This window comes from Olea europaea, chromosome 2, assembly GCF_002742605.1.
Source record: "Olea europaea var. sylvestris chromosome 2, O_europaea_v1, whole genome shotgun sequence".
Lineage (NCBI taxonomy): Eukaryota > Viridiplantae > Streptophyta > Magnoliopsida > Lamiales > Oleaceae > Olea > Olea europaea.
In genome coordinates, this window is record NC_036238.1 from 21,279,100 (window position 1) to 21,291,569 (window position 12,470).

At 35.6% G+C, this 12,470-nt stretch overlaps 1 protein-coding gene across 2 annotated transcripts in view; it reads left to right on the forward strand.

Moving 5' to 3' along the window:
* The first annotated feature begins 4,670 nt into the window (after positions 1-4,670).
* Positions 4,671-12,470, forward strand: part of LOC111366304 (protection of telomeres protein 1b) — an 11,085-nt gene continuing 3,285 nt past the window's right edge. The window contains exons 1-5 of one of the 2 annotated variants that reach the window (XM_022987038.1): positions 4,671-5,009; positions 5,371-5,507; positions 5,610-5,793; positions 6,099-6,163; positions 6,352-6,440. In XM_022987038.1, coding sequence (XP_022842806.1) covers positions 4,877-5,009; positions 5,371-5,507; positions 5,610-5,793; positions 6,099-6,163; positions 6,352-6,440 — 608 coding nt within the window. In that variant the 5' untranslated portion in view covers positions 4,671-4,876. The remainder of the gene's footprint in view (positions 5,010-5,370; positions 5,508-5,609; positions 5,794-6,098; positions 6,164-6,351; positions 6,441-12,470) is intronic. The other variant, XM_022987047.1, reaches the window with a different exon arrangement.

The window sequence follows — 12,470 nt, forward strand, 5'->3', positions numbered from 1 at the left end:
ATAGTTTTTGTAAACATCATAATTACATGAAATATAGACAAATAAATTTTTATTTATTCGTGCATTAACCTATTTTTCTATGCATTCTGTAATTTTGCAATACTAAAAATGATATTTTCTCTTCGATGCACGACTAGGAAAATGTTGAAATTTGAGAAAGCAGTAGTAAATAACATTAATTCTAAGAGCTTAATTTAATGATCAAGAGTGTAACAGTAAACTAGAACCCCGTAATTAAATTTTCTCTTTTTTATCCCAGTAATTAATTATTTTGTATTTTTATTATAAGCTTTGTTTGACCCTCATTATTTGAAATTTTAATGGTTGGAATAATATATTTTTGAAGAACGTGTGATCAAAAAAGAATAAAAGATTTTGTGATTACGTGTTATTTTATTTTATTAGAGAATATGTAGTTAATAGCAAGAGAGTGAATGATGATATAATTTTAAGGGGTAATTGGTACAAAACGTCTCTATCTTTCGAGATTATTGTAGAAGACGTCTCTACCTTTCATTTTTTAACATTTTAGCCCCTATTTCAATATTTCTTTGCGTTCAACGTCATTTTCATCAATTTTTGACATTAAATGATCAATATACCCTTCCATTTAAACAAAACAATAAAAAAAGAAAAGAAAAATAAAGAAGAAATTTCAACCATGGGCCAAACTTTTAAAAAAAAGTGCAAATGAGTTCAAAAATCTTCATTAAAATATTTTAAAAAAAAACTCTCTCCTCTTCTCCTTCCCTCCTGTGCCTCGTCTACCATCGGCGGCGGCCAAAACCTCAGTGCACAGCTTTCAGAAATTTTCTAACAAATTTCAAAAATTTTAAGTAAACGAATTTAAAATTGGATGAAATTGTTTCTTGATAAGATGAATGGACTGAGCAATTGCAGAGGTATGGCTCTTCCAATCACTCTCATCCTCATCATATATGGTCCAACCATTAGTAATTATACCCTCCACTACCTCCCCCAATCCTCACCAACTCTTTCTTACGACTATAAAATGAGACTTATACATACATATATATATAGATACAAATGCATGATAATAATGGAAGGTAGATTTCATGAGCAAGATGACTCCATCAGCATTCTAGAAACGTGACTGATTCTCCACTTTTCCTCAGGGATGAAGCACATGAAGAAGTTTACGAGCTGTCGCCCAAAAAAATGTTTAAATTTTAGTACTTTTTTTTTCTTTTCAGTTTAGTCGTTTTCTCTCAATTGAGGAGTGAGAAACCAAAGTAAATATAGATTCCATTGAGTTGTGGTATTAGGAGAGATGCAAGGAAGAAGGTAATGACAATACCAATTGACAGCGATGGATCCTGGATTAAATCGGGAATTTTGTGCTCTACGCATCGTTGAGAAATTTGTGCATCGTGGTTTCTGAAATTTGTTGAGAAATTTCTGAAAGTTGTTGAGAATTTTGTGCTCTGTGCATTGTGGTTTTGGCCGCAACGGCGACGGTGGTGGACGAGGCGCAGGAAGGGGAGGAGAAGAAGAGGAGAGAGAATTTAAAAATATATATATATTTTAATAAAAAATTTTGTACTCATTTGCACTTTTTTAAAAGTTTGGCCCACAATTGAAATTTGTTCTTTATTTTTCTTTTCTTTTTTTCTTGTTTTGTTTAAATGGAAGAGTATATTGGTCATTTAATATCAAAATTTGGTGAAAATGATGTTCAACGCAAAGAAAGATGGAAATATGGGCAAAAATGCAAAAAAATAAAAAGTAAAAACGTTTTCCACAATAATCTCGAAAGGTAGGAACGTATTGTGCCAATTACCCTAATTTTAAGGGCTATACTTGCTATACAATCTCAAGGGTTACAGTCCCCTCATATGAGGGGGGGCCCAACGTGAGAGGGCTATAGATGTATAGTCCGAGTTGATTTGTACAATCAACTCAATCCTAAATTTAAGTCTTGTTTGGTTTTCATTAAATTTCATTTCATTACATTCAATTTTTTTAATCTTATTTTCAATGACACAATTTTTCATCAAATAATATTACATGTAAATCGAAAAAAAATTCTTATTTTTTAATCACTCATTTTTCAATAAAATCGTTATTCCACCAATTTTTATTTCCACAAAATAGAGGACAAAGGAGGGCTTAATTGTGACAAAACAAGGCTAAAAATACTTTCTTGTGTACATCATACCTTCTATAAGAACATTTTCAGAATGCTTTCAAAAGTGAAATAAACTTATTTTAAAGATCCGAATGTTAAAAGTAGACACCAAATAAATTCTTTATTTCATGTTTTAAAATATATAACCGATTCTCTTTATTTTTAAAATATATTTTCTTTCTTCTTTTTAATCTTATATTTTTCAATAAAATAATATTATATAGGAATTCAAAAATATTCCTTTATTTTTTAAACATGCACTCTTCATTGATCTACTGTTTCAAGATGTATTCTTGGATAAATATGGGGCTAAAAATTTTGAAGGAAAGTGGTATGGGTTTGAATCTCATTTGGACTGAATCAAATTTCTCTTCTTCAGATGAATGACACTTTGAATCTCATTAATTTTCATTCCAATACATTCAATTTTTTCTATCATATTTTCAATCACACAATTTTTTATAAAATAATATTACACGTAAATCGAAAACTTTTCATTCATTTTTGAGCATTTATTTTTCAAAAAAAATACCATTCCACTTATTTTCATTTTCAAAAAATGAGGCCCAAACGGGGGCTTCATTATGATCAAGTTAATCTTAAAAAATAAAGAGATTATTGGACCTTATTAAAAAAAAAAATAAAATTAACGAAATGTCCCCTTTTCCTTATTTCTTTTCAGAAAAGAAAGAGTCTATAGGATCAAATGATCAAGTTCGTAAAATAATTTACACCTCTTCTCAATATCATGGTGTTGTAGGCATTTCGATGCAAGTCAAACTTGAGCGTGTACAATTTTTATGACCCAAAAATTCATGACGCGGTATAAAATCATAAACTAATGAAACTCACAAGTGACATATAGTCCATTAATGTACAACATGTTCATGGTTTAGAACATAACTAAATTGGTAAGAATATCAACATATACAAGAATGTGCACACAAACAATTCCATCGAAAAATTCTGCCCTGGAGTGCTGATGAAGGTAATTGACCTTCCAAACAATTACGAATTTTTTTGCAATTCGAATGGTAGGCTTGAAATTCGTTCACGGATAACATCTAAAAATTTCACGTTCCATCTTATTTGATAAGGGCATCAACTAATCGAACAAATTGCATAAAAATAGACCATAAATCAAAATGGACTCTTGCATATCGTGCACAAAAATAGACTATCAAACGGGAATTAAACTAGTTTGATAGAAAAAGGGTGACTTGTTGTTTGACGTCCTCTCACATGGTGTTGAGACTCATGTAAATAAAAAAATTCAAAAAAAAAGTAGCCCCCACTCCTATTGTGAGTGTTCGATCAGATAACCTGTCATTCCCATCCTATCAGTGTTGCAAAGTTGATCAAACAAAATGGACTCTTGCATATTTCTTTCAAACGAATAGATTTTTTATCATTGGATCATCGACTTGACTTGGATTGATAGGACACTAGCATGAGTAATGCAAACTGTACAACATTGTGTACATAATGGTGTAGAAAAAAATGATACGGAAGGGAGAGAGATTATAATAAGGATTAAACAATTCTACATACAAAGTGCAGGCCTTGATTGACACCCTCTCGTGTCAAAAATTTGACAATTGATTAAAAAATGTGTTATCAAGATCAATGTACCAAAATCTGTCAACTCACATGTGCATAAGCCATTGTCTTAACATTTATGTACATATACATGGTCTAATATTAAATTATTATTTTTTTGTCTCCTTTTTCTTCCCTCTCTTTCAAATCATCTATCCGTACACCATGATATGCAAATAACATTACTCAAATAATGTTAGAAAAAATAGTTATTTGGGAACTGTTTCAAGCAAATGTGCGTTCCCCATTAGATAAAATTCCCGCCATATTTGAGAAGAAATTCGGGATATCACAATTTCCTATTTTACTTAGGCCTTGTTTCATCCACATTATTAGGAAAAAAAACAAAGTGATTTGACATCATTTTAATTACACATTTTTCAATAAAAATAATATTACATATAAATTTAAAACTTTTCCTTATTTTTTAACCACACATTTCCCATCAATACATATTGAAAAATACATTTTCTTCCAAAATAATGTGGCTCAAACAAGGATTTGATAAAAAAAATTATATTTGTTTGAACCCTATTCATTGGAAAAAATATAGCCTTTGTTTGAGTCCCATTTTTCAATCAAAATATATTTTTTAATAGTGATTTGATATCATTTTAACCACACATTCTTCAATGAAATAATATTGCACGCAAATCAAAAATTTTTTCTAATTTTTTAACCACACATTTTCCATCAATATACTATTAAAAAATTTATTTTCTTCACAAAAATGGGGCTCAAACAAGGGCATATTCTCAAAACAGTAATTTAACATTATTTTAACAATATATTTTTCAATAAAATAAATATTACACACAAATTCACAACTTTTCTTTATTTTTTAATTATATAAATCTCATCAATATACTATTCAAAAGATGCATTTTTATGCCTCAAGCAAGAGCTTAAAAGAAAATTAAAGTTTAACCAAACGTACCATTTTTTGGAAGTCCTAAACGGCACTTTGGAAATTCTCTCTGTTTTCACATTTCTCGTTCGTCATCTTCCCCTGCAATTTTCCATTCCCGCCATGAAATTGTAAAATAATTTCATCGAATTTAAAAGAGAAAGAAAAGTGGTAGTGATTCGGTGCAATTTTACTGTAGTTAGGGTTTGATTTTTGTCAAGATGGCCAACAGCACGAGAGACGATGATTACAACTATATGAAAATAGTGGATGCTATGGCTTCCATAAATCAACGGGTCAATCTCATTGGTATTGTCGCAGAGGCTAGCCTTCCAAAACATTCCAATGGCACCGGTAAATTTCTTCTCATCTGAAAATAGGAACGAATCTATGTTGTGTCGGGGTTAAAATCTTATGTTCAAGAACTAGGATTATAGTTGTCATATTTTACATATTTAACGGATTTTACGCTTAACATATCCAGCAAGATGGTGGGTCCTTTGAAAACACCAATCTTGAAATTGAAACGCTAGTTTTTCAATTTTTGAGCTTTTATGGAATCTGCTACCACTTGGTGTCTTCGATTCGATCTTAGATAACTCTTCTCTGGTAGTTATTGTTTCATATTTAATATACGTGCAGTTTTACTCTCAACTGAGTACAAGAATTGCCCCTCTAACAGCAGGCTTCTTTGTTTTTCTTTTGTATTTTCCAGATTATTTTTGTTCCGTAAAGTTGATTGACGAATCACGAACGGGTCCTGGAATTGCAGTAACATTTTTTGCTGAAACTATGGAGAAGCTTCCTCGGATCGAGTCCATTGGAGATATAATTATACTGACTCGTGTCACGGTAATGATTGTGTACTTGTAGCAAGAAATATTTTTTTTTAATTAAATTTGTGGGCTAGGAGATATATCAATATATGTACATATTTTTTTTTTTTTGCTGTAGATGAAAGCACATTGTTCGGACGTCTATGCTACGTACCTGAAAAAATATTCTTCGTTCGCTTTGTTTGAAGGGAAACACTGTAGTCGTAATGTCGGGCCTTACCAAGCTTCGCCAAATTTTCGAGCTAGGGAGCAAGATAAACCATTCGTCGCCAAGTTAAGAGAATCTATGAAAATTGAAGCAGGTGTTCTCCTCTTCATTTCATTAGTAGTGACTGAAACATCTGTTGTAGGAATATCCCAGCTAAATTCAAGGTTTCCAGCTTTTTGTAATCAACTTTTACTTTCGCTGTTCTGTTTTTACTAGTTTATTTGTGAACCATGCATGTCTAGCCGCCAGTTAAAAAGTGCTTACTGATTCCTACAGTTGAGGTTTCACTGCCACATTTCTTTTAAGCCACTTTTTGGGAGTAAAATATTTTGACATATGGAACTGAAAGTTTTGCAAGTAGATTTCCGTGTTGCTCATGGTTATCCATTTGCTTGATAGACTTGAACAATTTGTCGCCACTAAAAGAGATGAAGGAGGGTGAGCACATCAATTTGCTTTGTAAGGTATTTTTAAATCGCACCTTTGTCTCTCATTGCTTTTAAATTCTCAACATATAGCCTTTTAGTGACATTTTAAGGTTATTTTGTTTCTTTTTCTGTACAATTAACCTAAATTCATTGGGTTATCTATCCTGCACAAGAAGAGGGAGTTAGATAACATGTCCTTTTTTGTTGGACTTTTCCACTGCAAGGTTTTGCATCTTTGTGAAGTTACAAAGGATGACTGGATGCTCTTTGTTTGGGATGGAACAGACACACCTCCTGCATCTATTGAAGCCAAGTTAGTATTTTTGTATATCTTCTTCATGTTTGTGTTCTTTAGGTATTAATTACAAAAGATCTCTAGACATCAAAATTGCTCTGAATATTATTTTATTTAGCGGAGTCTGATTAATCAATCTAGCTTTGGGATAGCCTGATACAACATTGATACAACCAACAACCTGCAAAAAATAACTACTAAGTCTTATTCCCAACGAGGTTGTGGTCTGATGCACATGTCCTTAGAGCTTTAGTGTGAGGTATATAGATACTTGCAACCCTCTTATTCTTGCGAAAAGTTTGTTTTAAACTATTATTATTGTTGTTGTTGTTGTTGTTATAACAATGTTTGCTCTATATGGTATTTGCCTTTACTTGTGTAGGCCTTAGTTTATTATAACTGAATAGGTCCAATTAGGGTTGGACATGGTCCAGTTAAGTTCTTCTCCGACCCGAACCGAAATTTGGGATGGTGAATATGGACAAGCTGTGGGTTACTAGCAGTTTGGAGGATTTTATCTCTAAATTCAATGAGTCATCAGGAGTTTTCTTAGCACAACGATCTGTGAACAGCCGTGGTAGGTACTTGATGATAGCACAGTATAGGGATAGGCATCGGAAGGGAGTTGGATGGTGCCGGAAGGTGCGAATGGAGAAGGATGGGCATCGATCTCGTGGGTGTTTTAGGCAGTAGTTGACTCATTTGTTGCTGGAGATAAAGCCAAACGTCGAATGGTGAACGACCGAAGTCGACAAGGGATGACCTATGCTTAAGTTACGGCGAACATACAGGCCTTGCAGAATGTTGATCAAAGGGTGCTTATGCGAAAGGAGAAGGTAGTTATTGTGAGTGAAAATGAAGGTAATATTATGATTCCTTAGTCCAAGGCAGCATATGCAGAAGGTTCAGATGATGGTTTATTGAATACTGCCGAAATAAGGGCTCGTGTCTAGTTGTTGAAAGGGGAGTTGGATAAATTACTTAGGGTTGTAGGATGTAGGTCTATAGCAGTTCCCAAGATACTTTGTCACAAGTGTGGGATGGGTGTGGACGAAGAACACGTAACTCCTAAGGAGCTATCAATGAAAATAGCCCTTACTAAAGATAATCTGGATAATAACTTGCGGACTGAAGCAAATCGGGAGGTGAGACCTTGGTCTAACAAAGGGGAGCCCAATATGGTGAATTTGGAGTCGGAGACACTAGGGATGATGGACACGACGTCGCTGGCTGATGGACTATTATCAGTTGAGCAAGAGCAAGAGACGGGACATGTATTGACAGAGGGATCAGTCTCCACAGTACTGAAAGGGCACAAGGAGACATGTTCAAGAACCATGGTTGGGAACACATATAATAAAAGGCATTCTAAGCCCCTAAAAGAAAAGGAGTTAGAGACTGACAAAGCTCTGGTGTTGTGGGTAGATAGTACTAAACAGGGAGGAACATATAGTGATATCAAGCAGGTGGAGGAAATAGAGGGATACCATGTGATCCTTTAGAGTATCGTCATGCAGAGAAAACGACGAAAGTGAATGCGATTGAAGTTGAACCCTCACTTTCAAATTGGGTCCTTCAAAAAATTTAGGATTTCAGTAAGTTGGTTGGTGTGTCGTGCGATGGATATGAAAGTAGATTTTTGCAATTATTCGAGGAATTAGAGGGCAGTAGGGGACGGGATGAGTATACAAGGGGTAAATTAAGAAGAAAGGGAGATTGTGAACTTAAGCAGCTTGAATGTTTAGTAAATTATGATGCTAAGGGTGTCAAGTCAAAGAAAGGATTGCTTGGAAGGGATGACAAAACATCTTGATGATCCCAAAAATAATTAGTTGGAACATGAGGGGACTTAATGAAGCGTGGAAAAGGTTAGGTGTTCGAAATTTGTTAAAGGGATGGAGGGTGGACCTTGTTTGCTTACAAGAAACTAAGTTGGAGTTCATCTCGAGGGCGATTGTTAGCAGTTTATGGGGGACAGCATGTCGGGTATCAATATATGGGGTCATCGAGGGATTCAGGAGGTGTGTTAGTCATGTGGGACGCTAGAGTTCTTGAAATGGAGGAGGTTAGTGAAAGGCTATTTTCCTTATCGCTTTTGTTTAGAAATATTGGGAATGGATTTCGTTGGATGTTTATAGGAGTTTACGGGCCAACGCTGATCAGAGTAGAGGTGGATTGTGGGATGAGTTGGCAAGGATGATGGCTTGGTGGAACATTCCCACGTGCATTGGGAGAGATCTTAACTAGGTTCAGTTTCTACTGAGAGGTCTAGCGACGGGAGATTAACAGGGGCAATGGAAGATTTCTCAGATTTTATTAGGGAAATTATGTTGGTAGACATGCCTTTGATTGGAAGAGACTTCACTTGGTCATCAAATTGGGATCAACTTGTGTTATCTCGAATGGATCGCTTTTTTATGAGTGGGGAGTGGGAGGCCAAATATTCGGAGGTCAATCGGAGGAGATTGTAGATGGTGTATTCTGATCATTTCCATATTTTGCTATCGGGGAATGTGAGGTGTAGTGGAAGAAGGCCTTTTAGATTTGAGAAGATGTGGCTAAAAGTAGAAGGCTTTGGGGAGCGAGTACGGGATTGGTGGGCATCTTATGAATTCAAGGGTCTCCCAGTTATGTATTGGATTAGGAATTAAAAGCCTTGAAGAAGGATCTGAAGAGGTGGAATGAAGAAGTGGTGGGAGATGATAATTGTCGTAAAAATCAATGCATTCTAAAACAGAAGAGTTGGATAGATGGGAGGAGAGTCAAGGGTTGTATGGGAATAAGAGAGAGAGACGTGGAGTGTTAAGAAGAGAGTTGGAGAGATTTGTGGAGATTACTTGGCGCCAGAAATCTAGAGTCACATGGTTGAAAGAGGGAGACATGCGCCAAGTTTTTCGATAGAGTCGCTAGGTCTAACAGGCGCAACAACTCTATCACTTTATTAGAGGTCGATAGGGCTATTTATGAGGACGCGCGGGATATTGGGAATCAAATGGTGAGATTCTATAAAAGTATCTATCGGGAACAGTTTGACTGGAGGCCAGAGATGGATGAACTGGACTTCTCTACTATCACGGAGGAGGATGCCAGCTGTTTAGAGTAACCATTTGGGGATGATTAAATCAAGGTGGTTTTCAGCATGAATGATGATAAGGCACCGGGACGTGACGGCTTCTCATTCGCATTTTATAAGGCTTGTTGGGAGTTGATACGTTCGGACATTATAGACGTTCTTATTTTTCTGAGTACGGCAGGTTCTTGAGAAGTTCTAACGCTACATTTATTGTGTTGATCCCCAAGAAATTGAGAGCAGTTGACATTAAGGATTTTCGCCCTATTAATAAGCTTAGTTAGCGGGACATACAAAATTATTGCAAAGATTCTGGCGAATAGATTGAAGGAGGTGTTGGGGAAAGTGGTAACGAAGTGTCAGGATGCTTTTGTAAGAGGAAGGCAGATTTTGGATTCTGTACTTATAGAAAATGAATGCGTTGACTCTAGATTACGCTTGGGGGTGCCATGGATGTTATGCAAACTCGATATTCAGAAGCCTACGATCACGGGAACTGGTGGATCCTTATGTACATGTTCAGAAGAAGTGGCTTTGGGGGAAAATGGTGCAAGTGGATTCAATTTTGTATTTGTACCGTTTCGTTCTTAGTCTTCGTTAACGGCACCTCAGAAGGATATTTTCAAAGCAGCAGAAGTTTGAGACAAGGGGATCCTTTGTCTCCATTGTTGTTTGTGATTGTTATGGAGGCATTCAATAGGATATTTGAAAAATCTGTGGGAGAAGGTTTGATAAGGGGCTTTACGGTTGGATACTTACAGGTTTTCCATTTGCTATTTGCAAACGATACACTGATTCTATGCGATGCATGAATGAGCAATTCAGGAACTTTCGTCGGCTACTTCTATGCTTTGAAGTGGTCTCAGGATTAAATATTAATTTGGGGAAATTTGAAGCTATTCTAGTGGGAGAGGATGCTAATGTGGATGAGCTGGCCAATATATTGGGTTGTAGGGTGGTGCAATTGCCCATGTCATACCTTGGGGGCTCCATTTAGGACAAGGGTTAAAAGTAAACATATTTGGAATAGAATTGTCGAAAGAGTGGAAAAGAGATTAGCGAGGTGGAAGCGTATGTACCTTTCGAAGGGAGGCCGTCTTACCCTCATTAAATCCATTCTATTTAATCTCCTAACTTATTTCTTGTCTTTGTTTCCCATTCTTGTTACAGTGGCAAATAGATTAGAGAGGATTCAAAGAAAGTTTCTTTGGGCAAGGTTAGGGAAAGAGAGGAAATTTCATCTAGTCAATTGGGGTGTGGTTTGTTCTCCTGTAAGGATGGGGGGTCTTGGATTGAGGAACCTCATTCTGTTTAACAGGCTTTATTGGGCAAGTGGTTATGGCGATTTGGAGTGGAGAGGATGAGTTTTTGGATAGAAATCATATGAGCAAAGTATGATGTGATGGAAGGGGGATGGTGCTCGATTGAGGGTCGTTGATCTTATGGGGTGAGTTTGTGGAAGTATATCCAACAATGATGGAATGAATTTCGAGATAAATTGACTTATGTGGTGGGGATTAGCAATAGTATCAGATTTTGGAATGATTGCTGATGTGAAGATCATTCGTTAAAGGTATGGTTTCCTTTTTTGCACCGCATAGCCTTGGAACCGTCCGCTATGGTGAATGATGTAATAACCATACGTAATGGAAGTTATAGCTGGAATGTTGCTTTTGAGAGGGGATTACAAGATTAGAAATTGGATGATTATGCATTGTTTTTGACTTGCACGAAGCGCATATTCAAGTAGGAGAGGGTGATCATAGCAGGTGGAATTTGGCACGGGATGATATTTTTTCAGCTCGCACTTATTTTAGATCCATATTCGGATCGGTGAAGAGTTCATTTTTCTGGAAGATGATGTGGCAATGTAAATTATCTTCACAGGTGGCCTTCTTATTATGGACGGTTGTGAGAGAATAGGTGTTAACGGTGGATAATTTTTGAAGAAAAGGCTTTTGTGTTACCGAGTGGTGTTATGTGTAAGAGAGATAGGAAACGATTAACCATTTGTTCATCCATTGTAATGGTGTTGGGTGGCTGAGGAACGGTATTTTAGCTTTCCAACATTTGGATTACGTGTTGCCTAGGTGCATAGAAGACGTGTTGCGGGCATGGAGGAGAAAATTTGGAGATAAGGATAGCAGACTTGTGTGGAGTCTTATTCTGGGATGTATTGTATGGTGTGTGTGGACAAAGGAACAATCCCTGTTTTAAAGACCAAACAAGAACAACAGAGCAAATCAGAGAATTGTTTTATATGACTTTGTATACTTGGTTTAATGCTGCGACCACTAAATATATAAATGGGCTACTTAACTTCATATCGTTTCTTTCTTGTTTATATTGATAATACACCTCCCATATATTATCCTATTGATTAATAAAATTATTTGAATACTTATAAAAAATAAAAAATTAGGGAGATTTGGTTCTTCGATTTTTTTTATCTTGAATCGAGAACCAAACCATACCCGTTGGTTCTCAATTCAAATGTCCGTTCGGGTATTTAACCTAAAAAGAACCGCTCGGTTCGATTGAAATAAATACTAGTCTTAATAAAACAAGTTCTAATGCTAAAAGATTAGAAAAATGGCAAATATTAAAAAGAAGAAATGCTTGGGTCTGTCCAGCCTTAGGTCCAACCAGTCAATCTGTTCTATTAATAATTGTAATCTGAAAAAAATTTACATATTAATAAAACTTATTTTCATTGTTCTGTTCCCGAATCTACTATACCTACAAAAGCATAGATTCTGCTATGGGTTTTCTAGTTAGCATACTTTGGGTGGAAAAGCTGTTAGTTTCAGAGTCATGAGAATAGGGTTCTTATTTGGTACAAATATATTTGTTAGCTTATTTGAATTTCTAATAGAGAATATGTTTCTGTTCCGTTTCTAGTGGGTCTCGACACTGAATTGAATTTATGCTTTCCAAGAATATATTTTTATTTAAACTTGAAACTATTACTGTTTATC